This window comes from Hydractinia symbiolongicarpus, chromosome 8 (genome assembly GCF_029227915.1).
Source record: "Hydractinia symbiolongicarpus strain clone_291-10 chromosome 8, HSymV2.1, whole genome shotgun sequence".
Lineage (NCBI taxonomy): Eukaryota > Metazoa > Cnidaria > Hydrozoa > Anthoathecata > Hydractiniidae > Hydractinia > Hydractinia symbiolongicarpus.
Genome location: NC_079882.1, coordinates 26,619,761 through 26,639,766, shown reverse-complemented (window position 1 = coordinate 26,639,766; position 20,006 = coordinate 26,619,761). Strand labels below are relative to the sequence as shown.

Genomic DNA, 20,006 nt, shown 5'->3' with positions numbered 1-20,006 from the left:
GTGTCCTCGGGAATCGTCCCATTATGAACGAGAAATGATTGTATCATTAACCATGCCATCTCAGGACAATATGTCTTAACATCTTCGGCAAACGCCAAAGTGTCCATACTGCTAGTGCTAAAAAAACTGTTCAGCTTTTCTGCTAAAGCGATAGGACATATGACATCAACGGAACAATCAGTAAACAGCATCGATAACAACTTGGCGGCGGCCAGTTGTTCGTTTCGATCTATACCTTCCTGTTGTATGTTAAAAACGCGAGAAATAAAAGGTACAACTCGATCATCAAGTAACTGCACATATTCTTTGAACATAAGTGACGAAATCTGGTTGTAATCCCCATCAATTATAAATCGACACATTTGTTGAAAATTGTCTCGCGCCAATTTGCAAAATGCTGCGGTGTTGTTCATGGATGTGGGAATAAAGCACCGATCCAATCGTCTCAGTTTTGTTTCCAAAATTTCAGATTCGTTGGAGCGTTCAATGGGTGAAACAAATGCTTGTTTAAAATTTAATCCAATTTTCGTTCCATCACAAGCAAGTGAACTGCATTTTCCGCCGCACCAAGAGCAGGACATACGAAAGTCGATTTTCATATGCGATGCCCATGCAAACCACCACGCAATAAAAGTCCGACTGGACATAAAAGATTTGCCTGTCGGAAACAGGCGCTTGTACGTTTTATTCATGCACATCGTAAATCCTGAAAATGTTTGTTTTCCGCTATTTACAGCATCAACAAACATCCAACCAATTTCATATCCGGCACACGTGTGAGCGGAAAGCCTGAATATACACTCATCCTCTCCAGTCCATGATCTCATGCATGTACCTTGAAGACATTTTCTTTTCCAGACTTTTGCTTCTACGGCGCCTAAAAAGATTGGATTGGTAAATCTGGCTATTTTGATGGAAAATGGCTTCGTTTTGGAAAAGGGCTTCTCAAAATTGATAATCTTTTACCTAAGTTTAAAAACAGCGTAGTCTTTCCGACTTCTTCCAATAGACCATCTGGATTTTCGTCAGACGTCCATCCGGCCTAAGTAACAAAACATATTAACCTTAATCAACTAATTGTAAGAGAGTAATAGTTTTTCTAAATGGTTGAAAAATTTACCTGGCAAGTACACGTTCCATTAGCACTAGGAACGAACAATGGGAAAGTTTCTGGTTCTTTAATATCTATTCTACTTCGTTGATAGAATTGTATACTTAAGTTGTTTGAATCTGGATTGGAATCAACAATTTGAGTAGAAGGACAATTCTTGCCAAAGGTCCATAACCCACATGCAACATCAAATATATCTTCCCACTACGAAGAAAAGATGTGTGTAAAATGCCGAATGTCCATAGATTCAAAATAATTCTGACAAAAAATGTTTACTTTCTAAAGTCAAGCTTAAACTTTGAAGGATTTTTTTTTTTACTTTTTTCTCAATTTTTAACGTTGCTTTGTTTCCTCAAAAAATTATTTTTTAAGTCTGCTTTTATAAGTACATAGGTTTGGCTGTAATAAGTAAAACTAACAACCTTTTCAGAGGGTAAAGTATCATCTTCATCACTGCTATCACCATAGTTACCATCATCAACCTCGATATCCATCTCCATCCTCGTTGGCACTTCGTCAAAACTTTCTTTTAGCAATTTAAGATGTTGACAAAGTGATGAACAATCAGTTAAATTTCTTACATTTCGTTTTGTTGATTGGTTCTTTGATAAACGACATTGAGTTGAGTGACATGTTGCGATTTGTTTGTGAGTCTTGTCAACATTACACACTGTAACAAATTCAACTTGATCTGCAACAATAGAAAATCGTTTAACGCCTGTTTTGGCGGGAAGTGAAATGACTTGATCGTTCGTACATTCAAGAGCTTCCAGAACAATCTAAGATTTAAAATAAAAAAAATTAAAACAGACTTACACAGATTTATAACAACCCTTTCTGTCAGAGTTTCTTATTGACACAACACATATAATTAATTAAGGAGATTATTTTCAAAATTTGACCCCTTATGCTACCCAATAATTTGTCCGGTATTTCTTACAAATGTAGTTACAAATGAATATAACAAAACACACCTGTTTGTTAATATGTTCTGGAATAATCTCTGATTCGTTTAAACCGTCAAAATCTACAAATATCATTAATTCCTTCATTAAGCGACAATGGCAACACGTGACCCTCTCTCTCGCATTTGCATAATTTCCATGATCAACATCGATTGAGGCTTGCAACGTACTAAAGATTTTACATTGGCATGTAATTATCGGTGTCGTTTCCGTTTTTACCGCAGTAACATGAACGTATTCATAATTCTAAAAATTCGAGAAATATAACGGACATTAAAATGTTATTTATAGGTGGAGAACATTTTAAGGCAAAAAATCAGTATAAATAAAAGTAGGAAAAAAATTAATAGCTCGTAACCGTGTCTGTTGTTACCGTCCGTCTATGTCTGGCGTATATTGTTATGTAATGATTGTAAGAAGCTGAAAAAATGTACATAGCGATTACATAGAGAGTTGAAAACAGCTAAATTTAAACAAATTGAAATTAATTTGAACGTTAAGAGAAAGAAAAGGTTACCATAAAGTCTCCACTGTAGCTGTTGTAACCACCCATAGCAACAACTTGTTTATTTTCGTTTCTTAATCTCCAGTGAAGACGGTTATGACGGAATAATTCACCACAGAAATATTTATAAAGATTTGTTCCGTAATCATCTGCCAAGTTTGGATAAATGGCTGGTGTTATAGTTGCCGCTTGTTTTGACCTTACTGCAACAGGATATCGTTTCCGATAAGGTTCTCCAGACCTCTTTTTTGAATACGGAATTTCGCATTTGGAACCGAACAAATTGTTCAGGCACGCGTCAATTATATTTCCTGGGTCATTTCTGTAACACCATGCTTGTATGATCCGGTTTCTTGGTGACCCGGGATAGTACTTCATAGATGTGGAAAACCGTTGTTCATACTTCAATTGTGAGGAACTAGCAGGCCAGTCCCACCGATGGTGGTTTGATAAAGATGAAATAATAGAAAACTGATCGTTCAGAGAAATCACAGAGGGATATTGCTGAAGGAGACATCTCCGTATGCTTTGTGAAAATTGGAACGATATTTGACAATTTGAGGTTGGAGTGTTGAACAAATTTCTTTATTATCGCATATAACGTGACTAAAATACAAAAAAAAAACACAGAAATAATAGGAAACAGAAGGATAATTCAGTATAATCATTTCATCGCATGCGCGCAAGGTTACATACGTACCGATTCTCAATTTTATTTTCATTTGCCTCAAACTTTTGGCTGTTGTGCAACGTAATACCAAAAACAAATAGACATTTCACTTTTTCTGACTGTATGGTTGGCATAATCGAGCTCATAGTATTGTAAAAACTATTTTTGTTGCCTTTTATATTCCTTGAAGTTACATTCTTCTTTTTTTCGTTGCAATTTTCTAAAGAAATAAAGATACGGCTCTTTAAATTATAATTTACGAGAGCAAAAGTTTGTTTCTAATTTCAATAATCTGACAAAGCAATCGCAACTTGGTTATTGGAAAGTATGATGCGTTAAGAAAAGCACATTCGTCCAAGATACGCAGAAACTGCAGCAATACATCAACTTCTAAAATGGATTGGGAAATAAAAAAAGCCTTGCAACTTTCTTTTATTCTAGCTTAAATTTAAAACACTCTTCTACCAGATTATAATAACGATTACTTAATACGAATTACCAGAATTGCGCATTGTTTGGTATAATTTTCTAGATCTGATTTTTTCCATGTTGACATCATCCATTGTATAGACATGGTAGGGTAACAGGTCATTCGTTAAACCTAAGCGTTGCTGAATAAAACACTGCCCTTCGTTATGAAAATACCCTTGAAATCCACCAGATTCAAAAAGGCGGCACACATAAACTCTTCGAACTGGTACTTCTATTTGCAAAACAGAGCAATAAAACACATCATCATAATAACCAGATGCTGCCATTGTCAAGCAAGTGTCCTCTGCTTTTATTATCGCGTTGCTCGCTTTAAAACAAGATGAAAGCATTGCCGTTGTTATTGAAGTCTCCAAATCTAACGCTTCGTGGCATTTATTTAAATTTGCCAATGCGATTTTCTTTTTATCTGTCTCTGCCTCCACTGAATAGGCTAAATATGACAAGGTAAATATGATATAGAACACAATACTCAGTAATTCTTTTAATATGGTGACAACGCAAAGTTTAGCTGTTGTCACGTTAGCAAAGTAGTGAACGATGGGTTAACATTACTGACAATATGTATGAACATTCTTAAATCTGCCATCTTTTAGTCGCAAGATATGAAGTGGGAAAATATGAAAAATATTTATATATATATTGCTTCCTTTGAAGAAAATGTAAACTACAGTCAACTCCCTCTAACTCTAATCTTTTTACTGTCGAGTGGAACATGCTTCAATTTTATGTATGGTAATGCATTCTTGATACAGTTTAGCATGATAATCTTAAAGCGTACTAACTTTGCGTAAGTATGTAATATATTATATCCAACCGGAAAGTTAACACTTAAAATGTTTACAATAATTTCTTTTCGTCGTTTTAGTAAATTTTACTTTCCTCAGTGAACAGTTCGATTTACTGAACATTATAACTAAGAGTAGGCTTAAGAGCGGTTTGCAAGGTACCCGAGGTCAGAGTTAACGGGTAAGTATTATCTTTAAGGAATACTCATGATGACGACGCTAGTGTTGGAGGTCATAAAATTTCGAGTTGTTTAGAGTTTCGGGAGTTGACAGTATATTAATCACCTACACGAGTTGGCAAGATCTGTTGACGTGATACTGAAATTAGTATCTTCTAAACCACTGTCAATAATAACATTGGAAGCAACCTCCATGTCTTCAACTAACACCTCTGGAACTTCTTCTAATGATGTCAGCATTGCATTATATTCTACTTCATCCGTACTTATGGCGTCCATACTTAACTTACTAACTATGAAATTAAAAAAATAACTATATCTGTGAAAGGGGATAACAGGTCGAATTAATAAACGGAAATATAACTACATTAAACCTGCTGGTGTTAAGAATAAAAAAACGAATTCGTGTACAATATTTCTTTACCATAAAACAAAATTTTAAGGTATTATTTTTCTCACGACAATAACTCAAATTACAAGAAAATGAGAACAAAAAGTAAACAGTCTTCAATAGTCACAGCTCGTTACTTTCTATTTTTTAGATAATTACAAAACAAAATAAATTGAGTATGGGTTGTACAAAACAACAAAATTATAAAATATCTCTAAGCTCTACCAATATTTGATTAGAAACATGAGTAACCATCAAGGAGTAAAAAGATTCCTTGCAGATAGTAATTTCTATTTGGGATATTCGACATATAAAAACGTCATTCAAACGCAAAACATAAATTCGTATAATAAGAGTCCATTTTAAAAAACCTTTAGCAAATTTAAATTAGGGTAAAACTGCCAAAATTCCCAGCTAATGAAATTATTTCCTTTTATCATGTGATTTGTTTTAGACAATTAAAGAAGTTTCAAAATACAAAACATAGTTTTAGAAGATGTTTCTTTAGGCAAAGAAAATTGTAGAAAATATAATTTACCTTGCCTCACACCCAGACGGACTTTTTTCAAATTATATAGGAGATATTATTACAGCAATCGTCTTTTTCTGGTTTTTCAAATTTTACTCATTTTTATATATATATATATTTATAACAATCACAACAACTATTACCATAGAACAAAAACGACTTTCATGTTTATAATATGCTATTTTGCTGTTCTTCCATCATAACGTTTTAATCGGTTGTTTTTCTTACAATCGGGTTGTAATGAATAAATTCCATCACGAACTGCATATTCACACATACCTACTGGTGCCTGATGTTAGACTAAAACAAAAATAACAAAATATAAATGATTGATGTGCACATAGAGGTTATCCTATATAATGTGAGGATCAGGTCCATGACCCCTAGGTTCCAAAAACTTTGTATCTCAATAATAATAAGTAGTCCAAAAATTAAATAGAGTATATATTGTTTAAATGACTTTCTGTGCAACTCATTATTTTGATTTCGCATTAAGCACAATAAACACATAAAAGCAAAAAATTGAAGTAATCATAGAAATAAATAAAAAAAAAACTATTTACTAAAAAGATTAATTCCAGTGCCTTTTAGATCTTGCCTCTAAAAAATCTACGATTTACATTTCATTTAGCCCTCTGTGGTTTCGCTTTTTTACCTACTAAATAGCGTGTGTACAAAAATTCATAAATTTTGAGTAATTTTGGAAATTCATTTATTGTACAGATTTCATACACATGAACTATCCACAAGATGTTGGTATTACTTTTTGCTGTCGATGGATATAGATATATATTGGCGTTGATTCCATATGTGTAAGTAAATATTACCATTGCCCTGTGTAAGAAGTGTTTATGTTGTACGGTAGTGAGGCATGGGCAGTGAAGCAGGAAGATCTTGACCTTTTAAAAAGGAATGATATAAGAATGGTTAGGTGGATGTGTAACGCCAGTCTGAGAGACAGAAAGAGTTCAGATGAGCTAAGAAGCAGGATAAGTATCCATAGAATTAAAGATGTTATCCAGATAAGAAGATTGAATTGGCTGGGGCTCTTGGAAAGAATGGAGGAGGATAATTGGGTAAGAAAGTGTAGAGACTTGATAGTTCCTGGGGCAAAGCCCAGAGGCAGACTGAGAAAGACTTGGCAGGAGGTTATAAGGACAGACTTGATACAGCGGAAGTTGAGTTTAGATCTAACACAGTCTAGATCAGATTGGAAGAGGGTCATTAATATACCCCGTCCAACCCATGCTAGCATGGAAAACGGACGTTAAGCCAAGAATGATGATGATGATGATGATAGGTTAACCTAACTGATGTGAGGATGTGGGCCATTTGAAGGTGCTGGGAAGTTGATTGGGCTAGTCAGTTCTCGACACATTTAGCTTCATCAACTTAGAAAGTTATAGCTAAAGGCGATAATAACAAAGGCTTACATTCCTATCTTCAGGTGTGTTAGCTATAGACGGCTTACTTCGCGTTTTTTGTGCCTGATGCCAGTGGAATTTTGCAGATACGCTACATCTTTTCTGCCATCTTTGTTTGCCTTTTTACTTTCACGGACGTTACGTACACCACAACCCGTACGGCATCTCTAGCCAATCAGAAGGCTGAAAATTTGAGATACAAAACTGTGACCGTAATTCACTCCTAGAAAAAGGGGATGAAGTAGAAAAGAAGTGTGCATTGCTTTTGTGGACTGAAGATATAGTATAGCAAAATCAATTGTTATTATACAGAACAAGTTGAAGCAAAGGTGACCTTTATAAGTAAGAAGAACTTAAGAATGCTACAGTTTGCGAACATTGCAGTAAGTCATTGCTTAGAACCATTAATAATGGCCCTGAAGCGGCAAGCCAGCGGAGAAAAGGCGAGCTCGAGTCACTAAAAGTTTTATTTTTATATAAACAAAGAGGTACGTCCGTAACAAGAACCCATTAATGCTAGATAAGTTTTGTATGCTTACTAATTTACGTAGTTATATACGAGAATTACTATAATACACCTTTACGATAACTTAATTGTACATGCGTTCCTCCGGCTCTCCATCGTTTTACAACATCGGAAAAAGGAGGTAAAAATCGTGTTTTTATCAGAGTTTGTTAGAAACGAAAGTGTGTTTTCTCCAGTTTTTTAACTTTCGTCGTATCAATTTCTTTCAAATTTTCAGGAAACGTTAATAATAATAAGGATACAACTTTACGTACTTTTCATTAAAAACAAAATGCAGCAAGAAAAGTTATCACGAAAAAACGTGTTTTCTTATTAATAAACCCTTACAAAAGTGTGATGTTTACCTCCTCCGATTGCTATATAAGCTGCGATGGAGTGTTAGTTTTCCCGAATTATCGTAAAGGTGTATTCATTTTACCTTTGTGGTGCCGTAAGAAACTGAGTTAGCCGCTAACTTAGTTTCTTTTGGCAATAAAAGGTTTTTTATTGTGTAATAAGGCTTTTTATTTTGTAATAAAGGTTTTTATTCTGTGAAAAGAAGTTTCTGAATAGAAAGATATACATAATTGTATTGTTTTTAAACTTTGTGATTATTGTAAAGTAATGAACTGTAACCTTTTTTTATATATATTTTGGAGCGAGACTCTTTTTGTGCACCTGACGAAGAAATGATCGAAACGTTGGGTATAAATACTTGGGTTTTTTTGACTCCATATACTTATATTTAAATTTACACGATGCTGCTTTAAGTTAATTTACACGATGCTGCTTTATATATATATATTATATTTTTGTTTTTATGAAAATTTGGGTCAGTCGGACCCAGTGGTACAGTACTGGAATCGGGACACCTAACATCGTGGATCGCGTATCATTCGCGTTGCGCACGATTCACAATGTTTTTCCGATAGTAAAATTTTTTAGCATTGTGAAAGTCGCAATCCAACGTGAGGTTGACTTTCATGATGCATTGTGACTTTCGCGATCCATATCGCGGCCGTCATGATACATCTTTAAACATTATAAAAATCACGTATTTAATGTCATAGATAATAGTGCAATTAAATATGAATAATTGTTTTTTGGTTTTTTTAAAATCAAAAATATTTTCGTTGTCATAAGCTTTTTTCTTGTTTAGACTCTAACTTATTTAGTTGTTCTACGGGTCCGCCGACCCTAACTTTCACGATAAAAAAAATAATAAAAATATCAACAAACAAACATTTTGTTATCCCATCTTGTAAAAAAAAAGATTATTAATGTCGTAACGCCCTCATTCGTTATGATTAATGTATGTTTAAAATTACGCTGCTTGCTAAAATTTTAAATTTCTTAGTCAATATCATTTAGGAAAAATAATTAATATTATTAAATCTTTTTCAATGATATTAGAAAAATAATTAAAACAACGTAAAATACGCATGTCATAACGCCCTCCTCCGTTATGAATATAAATAAATAATTTTAATGCAGTGAAAGACTTTAAATATTGTCAACTAAACTATAGTCCGTGAAACTTTTTTGCACTTAAATTTTACATTAAAAGAACACTTAACTTATTTATTAAAATAGATTATGTGTTTTATTGTTTTAAATGGGAGAATAATAACTTGCTGTATAAATTTCAAAACAACGCAGGTATATTCTGTATAACTTTCCAAACAGCACAAGAGTAATTCTTGCTGTACATCTTTCGAAACAACACAAAAAAACTTGCTGCATAACTTTTGAAAACAAGTTTTTTAAAATGCAAGTACTTTTATCTTTTTACCTTAAGTACTAGTTACATTTTTTTAGTGAGACAAATTATTATTATTTTTCCTTCACAACTAAAAAATATAAACTGCGTGCCTTATACAAAAATACATAGAAAACGGTTGTCGTAACACCTCTGTTGTTATTTTTTTTTTAATATTATTTTTTTGTTGTTGTTCTGACCATACATTCTTATCCCTCCATGAACTTTCGTTAAATCGGACATTCTCTAATTTAACATTCGCTATTACAAACAAAACATACATAGAAAAGTATGCTTGTCGTAACACCCTCCTTCGTTGTTATTTTTTGATTTTTGTTGTTGTTCTGTCCATTTATACTTCTCACAAAATTATTTTTATTTGGCCGACCGACAGACCGTAAACTGCTATCTACTTCGCCCGTAGAACAAGTAATTAAGTTGGAGTCATTTTATTTCTAAAATCCAATTTCTAATAAAAATACAAGATGCAAAAGAATTTTTAAATGTAAAAAAACAAAAACAAAGACACAAGATTAGCTGTACACATCTATTGTTTAATATTTTTAATGTTCTTCACGATCAATCGCAACAATCACGATTAATAGTGACGATCGCGATAGCATCGTTATTTTTTTATACATCGCGACTATTGCGAAGCTCTCCGTTAACATTTTTCTATCGCGATGGTCACGATTGGATCGTGGATCGTTCGTGTCGCGCATGATATGCTCTCATGATGTTAGGTGTCCTGATTCCAGTACTGTATACATACATTCAGAAATGATTTCTACGAAGAAAAAATTTAACACAAAAGTTCAAACTTTTTGTGTGCGCATTGATATTATAACTATTATCTATTGTGTGATGTGAGTTTATTGCATATGGAAAATAAACATTTTTTACCCGAACCAACTAGTTGTGACAGCAAAATTTTGCCACTGTAAATTTAGAATACGACGACTCCTTAATGGCAAAAACTGAATGCCGTCATTAATTCAGATGGCTGTAAGCTCCTGTGGAGGAGTTTTTAAATGATTCAATTTTTGTGTACAGGTGATGAGCAGTATTACATTTGTATTAGAGATAATAGAACTTTTGTTTGCTAATAACACATTGATAAGAAAATAAGTTAAAGAATTTGCTATGCAATATTTATGTTGAATCTCCTTTTAAATCTCCTTCTTGCCTTAAATTACCCAATATTTGCAAGAATTCTACCAACAGTAACAAACCTTTCCCTGAGGATCTGATGTATTGCAAAACAGCATATTTTTCTGATAATATTTCTCTTTGAAGAAACGTCTTTATAAGCTTTCCGTATGTTATGGAATGATTCTCAATTGGTTGCAACATGTGATTGATTAAAAAACCATTCTTGTTAAATAGATGGCATGCATGTTTTGCTTATTTTCATCATGGTAGGTTATAATCCTGTATGTTTGTCATAATATCAGTTAGAATTCTGTGTAGATTATTTGTAGATGTAGATTTTCATTAATATTTTGTAGGATAATGCTAGCAATTTTAATGGTTTTTCGTAATTTGGATTAGGTGACAATTGTTGGGAGTGGGGTAGGGGTGAAACATTAACACAAAATATTAATGTTTGGGAACAGGGGTCATAATTAATTGAAATTACAGAGATATTTTCTTAGTGTTTGACCTCTTTACAATTAAGAGGGGAGAGTATATGGATTTTTGCATTTCACACCGTTTGGTTTTATTTTCAAATAAAAATCTTTTGGGAAAACCGTATGTAGAACATCAAATGAATTTTCATATTCCATGTCTTTATAGCCATTATATTACCTGTAAAAGCTTTACTTTAATTTCTTACCGTTATTTAGAAATGTATACTTAAAATGGTTCGAACATTTTTGTGCCATCCTTTCAAAGATCCAAAAGCGTTTACCGATCAATATGATCCCACGGCAATCTGTTACACAGCTGACGATCGAGTTATTATTGCCTCTGTCAATGGAGTGTTTCACATATATAATTTGAAAAATATAAATTGTCCAAAATTACAGAGATTTTCAAGTCTTGGTATACCTTTGAAACTATTGTTTTGTAATAGCAAACAGTTTATACTATCTTTGGAAACACGGCTACAGGAGTATAAAAGTGGTGTTTCGCCACTGAGTACAAGTTGTTATGTTCGTGTTTATTGGAATTTTTCATTAAGTGTTACAAATAAAGTTTATCCTACCGTAATTTGTGGTTACTCATCAAGCGTGAAAACAAATAATTGTAACAAATATTTAAATAACAGTGTTGTTATTGATCTTAATGTTGATCAGCCAGCTTCAGATGTTGCGTTGTGCCAAACTACTGATAATGTTGCTGTATCGTCAGGAAGAAAAATTTTTGTTTTCTCCTGCAAAATAGTAAAGTTTTTTGTTTCCGAAGAAGAAAAAAATTTAATTGATTTTTTTAAAATAATTGAAATAGATTGTTCTTTTTACATACATAACATTGGCATTATGGGGAATTGGATTAGTCTAGCTTCACAAACAGAACTGAGAATTTTGCAGGTTTTTTTAAGTCAACCAGAGGATCAAAATGTATATCAGGCAGAGGATGTGTCCAAATTTCTTGAGTGAGTATTCCATTAAATTCAAAGTTGTTTTGTACATTATAGCAATACTTTTAATTCAGACAATTAAACTGAAATTCTTTTTAAGGAGCTGTGTACTTAGTCCAACCAAAAATACATCTACTTGCAAAAAAGAGTATCAGGCAACTATTGGTCAGAGCCAGGTAACTGACTCAGTAATTCTTGACAGAAACTTTGTTGTTTGGGATTTTAGTCAAAGAAAAGATACTTCAGTTGCCTCCTTTTCCACAGACAAAAGATCTTTTCAGTATAAAGCTCAAGATCAGTTCGTAGTAGATAGTGACAATAGTTACATTAATTTGACCTCTATATCAGAAGAAACACCATACATTGATAGAGATACTGCTGCTAAAGAAATTACAGGTATATGTGACTAAAATTAATTTTAAATTTGTCAGTTGTGCAATCAGTATTTTGTAAATTTGATTCTGTATTTGTCTGTCTAGGAAAATGTCAATTTTAGAATCACAAGTATCAAAAACTAGCATTAATAAACACACAACAAATTTACAAATATATAAAACCTACAAATATATAAAACCTATTGTATCAAACCAAGGATTGTATGTATATATAGCTAAAATAATTTACAATTTACTGTTTTGAATTGTAGGCCCCTTAGAAAATGTTGTTGGTCATCCACTACATTGTTCAGTTGTGTTTAACACTAGTCACTTGGAAGCTAATTGTCCACAGTTTTTTAATGGAACAGTTTCATGTGTAACATTGTTGTATCGCCGTTTCAAGCCAACTGAAATGTCAAATTCTGGCGATATTCGCGCTTTACATAGCTTGCAATGGCTGCCAGTTTTCGTTGAAGGTAAATACATTATTGTAGTTTTTTTAGTCTTTTGAGATGTATTGGGATTAAATTGGAAGCAGCAACAATTTTCTAAAAGCACTGCAACAAACAATTATAATAAAAGTTTTTTGGTTCAAATTTAGATAGATTTCTGCTGTATCTGAGAGAAACTAGTAGTAGACTTCTGCTTACTTTCTTGCCTGTCTAAAAACTTTTAATTTTCGCAGTTTCATCACATTAGATAAAAAAAATAATAAAAAGTTTTAATAGCAAGTTTTAAGCTTTATGTTATCCTTTTTCTTTTCAATAATTTTGTTTTGCTTATTGCTTTGTATGTGATTATACTAAACAGCAGCTGTGTGTAACTTTCAATTTTTTGAAAAACATAGTTTGTCAGAGAATAAGAAGCAGCAATTTTTACTTTTCTTTTAGCATTTCCTAAAATTATTAGTAGAAAATAATTACCTCATAATACATTTAAGTTAGTATCAATAAACAATGGACTAAATAATGTCAGTTAACAGTATAGCTAATTTATCTTAGGTGAAAATGCAACAAGTTCAACCTTTGAAAATACATCATGGCCTTGGAACATGTTTCAATTACCATCAACTGTGCCTCTGGTCACACTGGCATTTTTCTTCTCAACTGGAAAGCAGGGATATCTTTATGACTTTACTGGAAGTGTAAGTCAAGCTGCCACGTATCACTACACATCGGATTGTTTCACAGCACTTCACACTTCATCAATGCTTTACACTGTTACTAAAAATGGATTAGAAACTTATACATCAAGACTTTACCCTTTGGCTGCTGCACATTGTTTGGAAATGTTTAAAGAAGTTGATTTGTCATCTACTTCTTTCCACCAACAACCAGGTTTGTTAAGGATAAACAATATTTTATTTAAAAATTTCTTTGATTGTGTTCCATAAATCTGACATTGCAAAAGAACTTCAACTTAATTTGATTAATGCTTATTCACTGGTAGCAAAAACTCTAAAAAATGGAATGCATTGAGATCAAAGCTTTGTGTAGTTGTTTCACACAAAGCTTTACTCTTTTAGCTCCATACCACAAGATTCGTACAGAAACACAACAGTTTGCAGATGTGAACTATTTTGGAAGTTATGTATCTGTTCAAGAGGATGGTACAGTAAAAGCTGATCATGAAGCTATGCATCAAAATCCATGTATTGTTTACTCACCTCATGATTTGGCGTTGGTAATTTGTTTATGTGTAAGAAGGAAGTGAAGAAAAGGAAGTGTTTCTTCTTAATTACATGTTGTGTATTTTATGTATTCTTTCAATGTAGACATGCCCACCAATTGATCTTGATGTGTGCTTAGTTGGTATGTATTTACTTCAAAACATAGCTGTGGTTGGTTGCAGTGCATCATATACTGGAATTCTTGTGAAGGCTAAATCAAATAAGTAAGATAGGCGCCTTCCATTTTTTTTTAACATATGAAAAATGATATAACTAAAAGCCTAATTATAATAAATCGAAATTGAGCATTTTTTCTTATGATTTCAATGGTTTTTGTTGCAATGTGGAAAATGTATGTTTTAGGGAAAAGACTAGCAGTGGACCGTTAACTCCATGGAGCATATATGTTCTAGAAAAAACTGCAGCAGCTGACTTCTACAATCAGTTAACCTCACTTATTAAGGGAAACGAATTTTCCAATCCAACAATTTACTATCAGTTGTCCTGTGAAGCTCATTTGTTGTTGCGTAGTGAATTGATGTCTGGACTTTACAATGAAGGAGAAATGAAGACTCTGTTGAAAGAATCAGCAATTAATCTAGCTGATTTTATTTGCAGGTATATTAGATGGTACCTGGAAAGATATGTAACTATGTTTCACACATTTTGCTAACTGCTCAAGTTTTTAAAATTGTGAAAGTATTGAATTCTCCAATTCCAAAAATAATTTTCTTCTATTTAGATGCACAGAAAGTTTTCCATTTAATTTAATTCCAAATTATTACTCTATGAGTGGTTTAGAGTTCCCAGATATCATTAAAAGGCTTCAAACACTATACGCTACCAAAGAAAAAGTAAGTTTGTTTATGAAATTCTCATATTTATGGTTTTTTATAGATACATATTAAACTATGTTATTTTTTTTAGAAGTATGTTTATAGTGAAGCCTTCATGGAATATCTGAATTCAATTCTATTTACTGAAAAAGAGATTGAACTTCAAAAAGTAGGTTAACAGAAGAAATGATGCAATTCAAATTATGGCGCCGTAGATTAGGGGTTATAGCTCTCGTACTCTGTGCGGGAGACCGGCGTTCGATTCCTCTTGACAACAATTCAACATGGGCGAGTGAATGTTACCATAGCCCCGGGTTAACCCAAGCCATGTGAGGGAAATTGGGAAGATGGCACACTGTGTGGGCCGTTGGATGTTGCCGGGAGTTGTCTAGTAGAGCGCGGGCCCTAATTGGGTCTGCGTCGCTCAAAATGAGCATTAAATACTCTAGGACTCTCCATCTAAGCCATGGCCCCTCCTGGAAATAATAGACAGGGTATATCCCTCGATATTTGTGAGGCTAGCCATGTAAAATATGCACATCTATCTATCTATCTGTCATTTAGTTCTGTTGATTAGACTTTAAAGCAAGAATTAAGTCTTATTACATTTTAAGTTAGAAATGTATCAAGGAGATTTGCACAGCATAAAATTATTTATCCTTTTTTAGAACCATAGTGAGTTTATTTTGAAGTTATATTTTAAAAACAAACCAACCATGCTGTCAGCTGTTATATTGAAATCTGCAGTAAAGAACTTCTCTTATGGTAACTTTTTCTTCTTACAAGTTAAAATTAGGAGGTCCAAAGTAAAAAAGGAATATATAACTCAAAGGTTAAATTTCCTTTAACAGATTGAATGTTATTAATAGCAAAAAATTAAAGTTTAGCAGATTTTTAATTTTCCTACTGAAATTCTAACATTGATCTCATGTGAAAAAACAAGTTAAGCTTAAATGAAAGACCTTAAAAGATTATCTAGGGAATATTTTTATTTTTTTAAAAAATCATTGTTGGTTCTCTACATAGCAACGTAATCGCTGTTATTAAGCATATATAACTAAATATTGGAATTTATTAAAATGTTTAAACAATAAACTAAATGGGTAAAAAAAATCATGAATTTAACCATAGACAAAACTGTTAAGCACAGCACCTCACTCAGAGCTAGTTCATGATGTTATTGGATATTTCATCATCATCATCATTCTCGGCTTAACGTCCGTTTTCCATGCTAGCATGGGTTAGACAGGGTATATTAATGACCCTCTTCCAATCTGATCTATACTGTGTTAGATCTAAACTCAACTTCCTCTCTATCAAGTCTGTCCTTATAACCTCCTGCCAAGTTTTTCTCGGTCTGCCTCTGGGCTTTACCCCAGGAACTATCAAGTCTCTACACTATTTGATAGAACTTTTTTAAAATCTTGAGAACCAATAAAGTTTTTTAGAAAACATAAACAAAATCCTAGACAACTTTCCAAGCTCTTTTATATAAAATTAACTTGATTTTTTACAAAGATAAGCTTTGGTTTATTTTATAGATTTGGCAGCAAAATACATGGGCAAGTTTAAAAGAAAACAGGAAGGAAATGGTAAAAAGTGAGTCAATTTTTTTTATTATTATAATCTTTGTATGTGTGTTTCCTGGTCAACATAGATTACAATGAATAATCGAAGTAAATTTCTGCAAATGCACAATAAGAAGTATGTTTTAAAACTGACTGTATTTATGACAACATTCGTGCTTGGAAATGCACCATTGATCTTTTATTGGTTGTTAAAAGAATCTGTTAGATTAGGCAACTATCACAATTCTATTAAAACAACCACAAGATGCTGAGAAATGGTAAATAATAGCCAAACCATTATTTGCTTCCCTACTCCCAATGAAAGTACACCCTTGTGACTATCATCTACGTAGTTTTTAACCTTCTGAAAAATTTGCAATGATTGCACATGCAAAGATTAAAAAAGTCCATAAATCTGAATAACTTTCATTTATCTATATTGTATGTTGTCTGTCTGTTAACCAAATGGTAGCTGTGCCAAATTATATACTGTTGATTTTTTTGTGGGCAAATCCCAGTCAATTTTTCCATGGGCTAATAGTATTTCAACAGTCTTTAGTAAATCAGATTATTTCTCTGTTGCCTTCAATTCAAATAAAAAATTACATCTTTAAAAAAATATATATTTCATTGTTGTTTGTTTCAAATAAAAAGTTTTATGTTGTTATTTGCTTTCGATTTGTAATAATTTAATTTAAGACCCTACTTACAACTTATTTTTACATTGTGTTGTAAAATTGTGTTTCAATTATGTACATGCTTTATGTATGCTCTCACCAACAATGGAAGCCCCCTGCGCAAATTTTGTTTTAATATTCATTCATAATTTTAGGGTTGCGTTTGCACACATCAAATTGCTGTAGCTTGTGATTTATTGCGCGAGTGCTTTTTTTATGGATAAGCTTGCAGATTTACAGTAAACACCAAGTTTTACGCCTTAATCTTTAACAGGAAATATATAAAGTGATTCTTATGGTGCAAGATCATGTTTGAGAATATATAATAAATAATATACCTTTCCAGTCACACTTTTTATTCCTGTTTATTATAGAGTAGCATATTTTGACTACTTGTGTCTTGCTGTCCTTCATATGAGTCTTGGAAATCCAGATATTGTAGAAGAATTGCTCAAGGAAATCCCAGAGGTAAATGGACTTTAAAGGCTGTAATCTGTATAAATAAGTTATGCACTTGCATCAAGTATTGATTTCTTTATTTAGGAAACATTACAAAAACTTTCACTTGATAATTATCACCTTATATTTGACGATGTCCACTTGATAACTCCTCTGGGTCAGGTATGTCATGTATGAGTATTAGTTCTCATTCTTTTGACAAACTTTAAATTAAAACAAGAAAGACATTTGTCTTAGACATCTACATACTGATTCCAGCACTGTCGTTTTTCTTATCATTCTCCATTTCCGTTCTTCCAAACCATGCGGCTAAAGAAACTCAGACAGCTTGAAAAACATAATCCCATTACCCTAAACTTCTCTGATGGCCCACAGGCATAAATTTTCGCGTACTTGGTTCATGTAGGCAGTAATTACAATAACACAGCCTTCCATGATCACATTTGCTTTGTTTTTTTCTAACTGATATTCATATGTATTCAGTATGTTACCAAATTTGTAGTTTTTTAATACATGTTTTTTATTTAGTTAGTGAAGAAAAGAATCAAAAGCACATTTCTATCAATACTGGTGACAATGTTTGACCATGGTAAATTTACTGCAAATAGAATCTTAGATATTTTTAAAGTAAGTTTTTAACGCTTTCTAGTACGATCTAAAAGTCATAAACCAGTGCTCTAAACAAGTCTAATTGAACTTAAGTCCTTCGACTCAATAGCAAACTTCATAAAATAAATAATACAACAAAGATTCAACAAAACATATTTTATGGAGAAGGGCACATAAAGTTTTTTTTAATATGAAATGTATTTTTATCTTAATAAAAAGTTAGTTAATCTGTGCTATAAAAGCTTTATCATGAAGGAGAAATGGGTACCTGGAAGTTGGACATTGGAGGAGCAAAATAATCCTTTTTGTAATGATAGATCAAATAGTTTTATTTGATCTGTAGCATTAATGAAAATTCAAATGTGCTATTTTTAGGCAGTTTTTCTTATCTCTCCCCTCCCGCCTCCCCCTCACCTTTTTGATTGTTAAACTCCATAGGAAGCCTTCTGAACACCTGAAACCTCTCATAACTTTTAAATTAAGCAGTTTTAGCAAAACTGGCTAATAAAGTCTTGTTGGTAAAAGCATATATTAATACATGTTTTACTTTGCTCTTCAAAATTCCCCCTATTTCTTCCTAAAATAGAAATTTCATTATAAAAAGTTCTTTTGTTGTGGCACAGAATGTTTCGTATTTGTAAAAAGCTTTATTGTTTAAATTGTCGTTTTTTAGGAGTTTCTTTATATTTGTATTAAAATTACATATGGCATGTTGCTAACCCTATTTTTTGAGGTGATAGTGGTGGTGGTAATTTGTCGTTTGCAATGAGGTTTAGGCTATAACTTTTTATAAAGATGTAAAAAAATTTTATTCTTCTTGCTGAAACAAAATGTGATTTTTTTCATTTCAGAAATGTAGATTTTAACTGCTCTTCTTTAAAACTTATAACATAAATGTTTATAAAGAAACAAATATTCTGATCTAATTACCTTTGTCCTTGGCTTATTAAAGCATTGAAGCATCTATTTTTGATGTCAAATCATGTCTTCTATTTTGGCTAGTCACCTCCTTATTACCCCTTCCCTGTATAAAAATGACACTTAACCTCAACTTTCTCCATTATCTTTTAAAACAAGTTTATGATAAAATTGTCTTGCATAAGTATGTATTTCAACGAAATAAGTTTTAAATTTTTTTGAAAGTTTTTGCATGTGTTTTGTAGAAAAAGGATGACCCTACATTATACAGCAGTCAAGCATGTAAAGTCTTTGAGGCTTTAATTAATGGTAAGATTTTTGTAGTTTACAAAATGAGGTATTATTTAAAATATTGGAATTTTTAACCATCTTCGTTAGTGTTATCATATATTTTATATGATTAAAGAGTAATTATACTTACTTTTAGATGGAACTCGCAAGAAACATTTTTCAAAAGTAGTTGTAAGTACTTGATGTAATTCTCATTCTCCAGTTATGAATTTTAGAAAGTTAACTTGCTTGTGTGATCATTTTTACAGCCACTGCTTATTGACCAGTATTTGATACGACTAGTTCAAATGTCCAAAGGATTAGTTTCTGATAGCTGGAAAACCACACATTCTCATGTTGTAAGTACATTCATTGATGCGATGAAAATTTCTTCTTTGCTGTTCTGCAATAGTTTTGTTATTTTTTCCCTTTCAGCCAAGAGGAAGTGGACATTTTGCTCCCCGATTCAGTTGGTTGGATAAATTACATCCATTTACTGGCAAGTCATTTCTTACTAACTGAGGTTTTTTTAATAAAATATAATTTGATAAAGTATAATCAGATATTTTTCCCTGCAGGTGAACCTCCATGTCCCCAAGACTGTGTTGTCAACAAAGCTAGCATGAAGCACCAAGATATTGCAGGGTCGTCAAGATCTTCACCCCAATCTCTTCCAGCAGCAATATCAGGCAAACCAAATTCTCTTCAGTCGTCATCTCTTCCA

General features: G+C 32.5%; 3 protein-coding genes and 1 long non-coding RNA gene across 4 annotated transcripts; 1 reads left to right on the top strand and 3 right to left on the bottom strand.

Moving 5' to 3' along the window:
* Positions 1 to 904: 904 nt before the first annotated feature.
* Positions 905 to 3,771, bottom strand: LOC130655931 (uncharacterized). Its single transcript, XM_057458750.1, has 5 exons — positions 2,594 to 3,771; positions 2,086 to 2,322; positions 1,534 to 1,890; positions 1,121 to 1,315; positions 905 to 1,042 (listed from the first exon to the last, which is right to left on the bottom strand). The coding sequence occupies exons 1-5, from the start codon at positions 2,957 to 2,959 to the stop codon at positions 905 to 907; spliced, it is 1,293 nt and encodes a 430-aa protein (XP_057314733.1). The 5' UTR covers positions 2,960 to 3,771.
* Positions 3,064 to 4,284, bottom strand: LOC130655934 (uncharacterized). The gene is made up of 3 exons (XM_057458752.1): positions 3,751 to 4,284; positions 3,282 to 3,471; positions 3,064 to 3,187 (listed from the first exon to the last, which is right to left on the bottom strand). Exons 1-3 carry the CDS (start codon positions 4,070 to 4,072, stop codon positions 3,070 to 3,072), a joined length of 630 nt encoding a protein of 209 aa, XP_057314735.1. The 5' UTR covers positions 4,073 to 4,284; the 3' UTR covers positions 3,064 to 3,069.
* An 825-nt stretch (positions 4,285 to 5,109) lies between these two features.
* Positions 5,110 to 7,673, bottom strand: LOC130656043 (uncharacterized). The gene is made up of 2 exons (XR_008984818.1): positions 7,061 to 7,673; positions 5,110 to 5,927 (listed from the first exon to the last, which is right to left on the bottom strand). It is a non-coding gene; the product is annotated as an uncharacterized LOC130656043 (long non-coding RNA).
* A 224-nt stretch (positions 7,674 to 7,897) lies between these two features.
* Positions 7,898 to 14,173, top strand: LOC130656042 (uncharacterized). The gene is made up of 6 exons (XM_057458878.1): positions 7,898 to 11,914; positions 12,000 to 12,295; positions 12,546 to 12,752; positions 13,278 to 13,613; positions 13,802 to 13,959; positions 14,051 to 14,173. The coding sequence occupies exons 1-6, from the start codon at positions 11,178 to 11,180 to the stop codon at positions 14,171 to 14,173; spliced, it is 1,857 nt and encodes a 618-aa protein (XP_057314861.1). The 5' UTR covers positions 7,898 to 11,177.
* Positions 14,174 to 20,006: the final 5,833 nt, after the last annotated feature.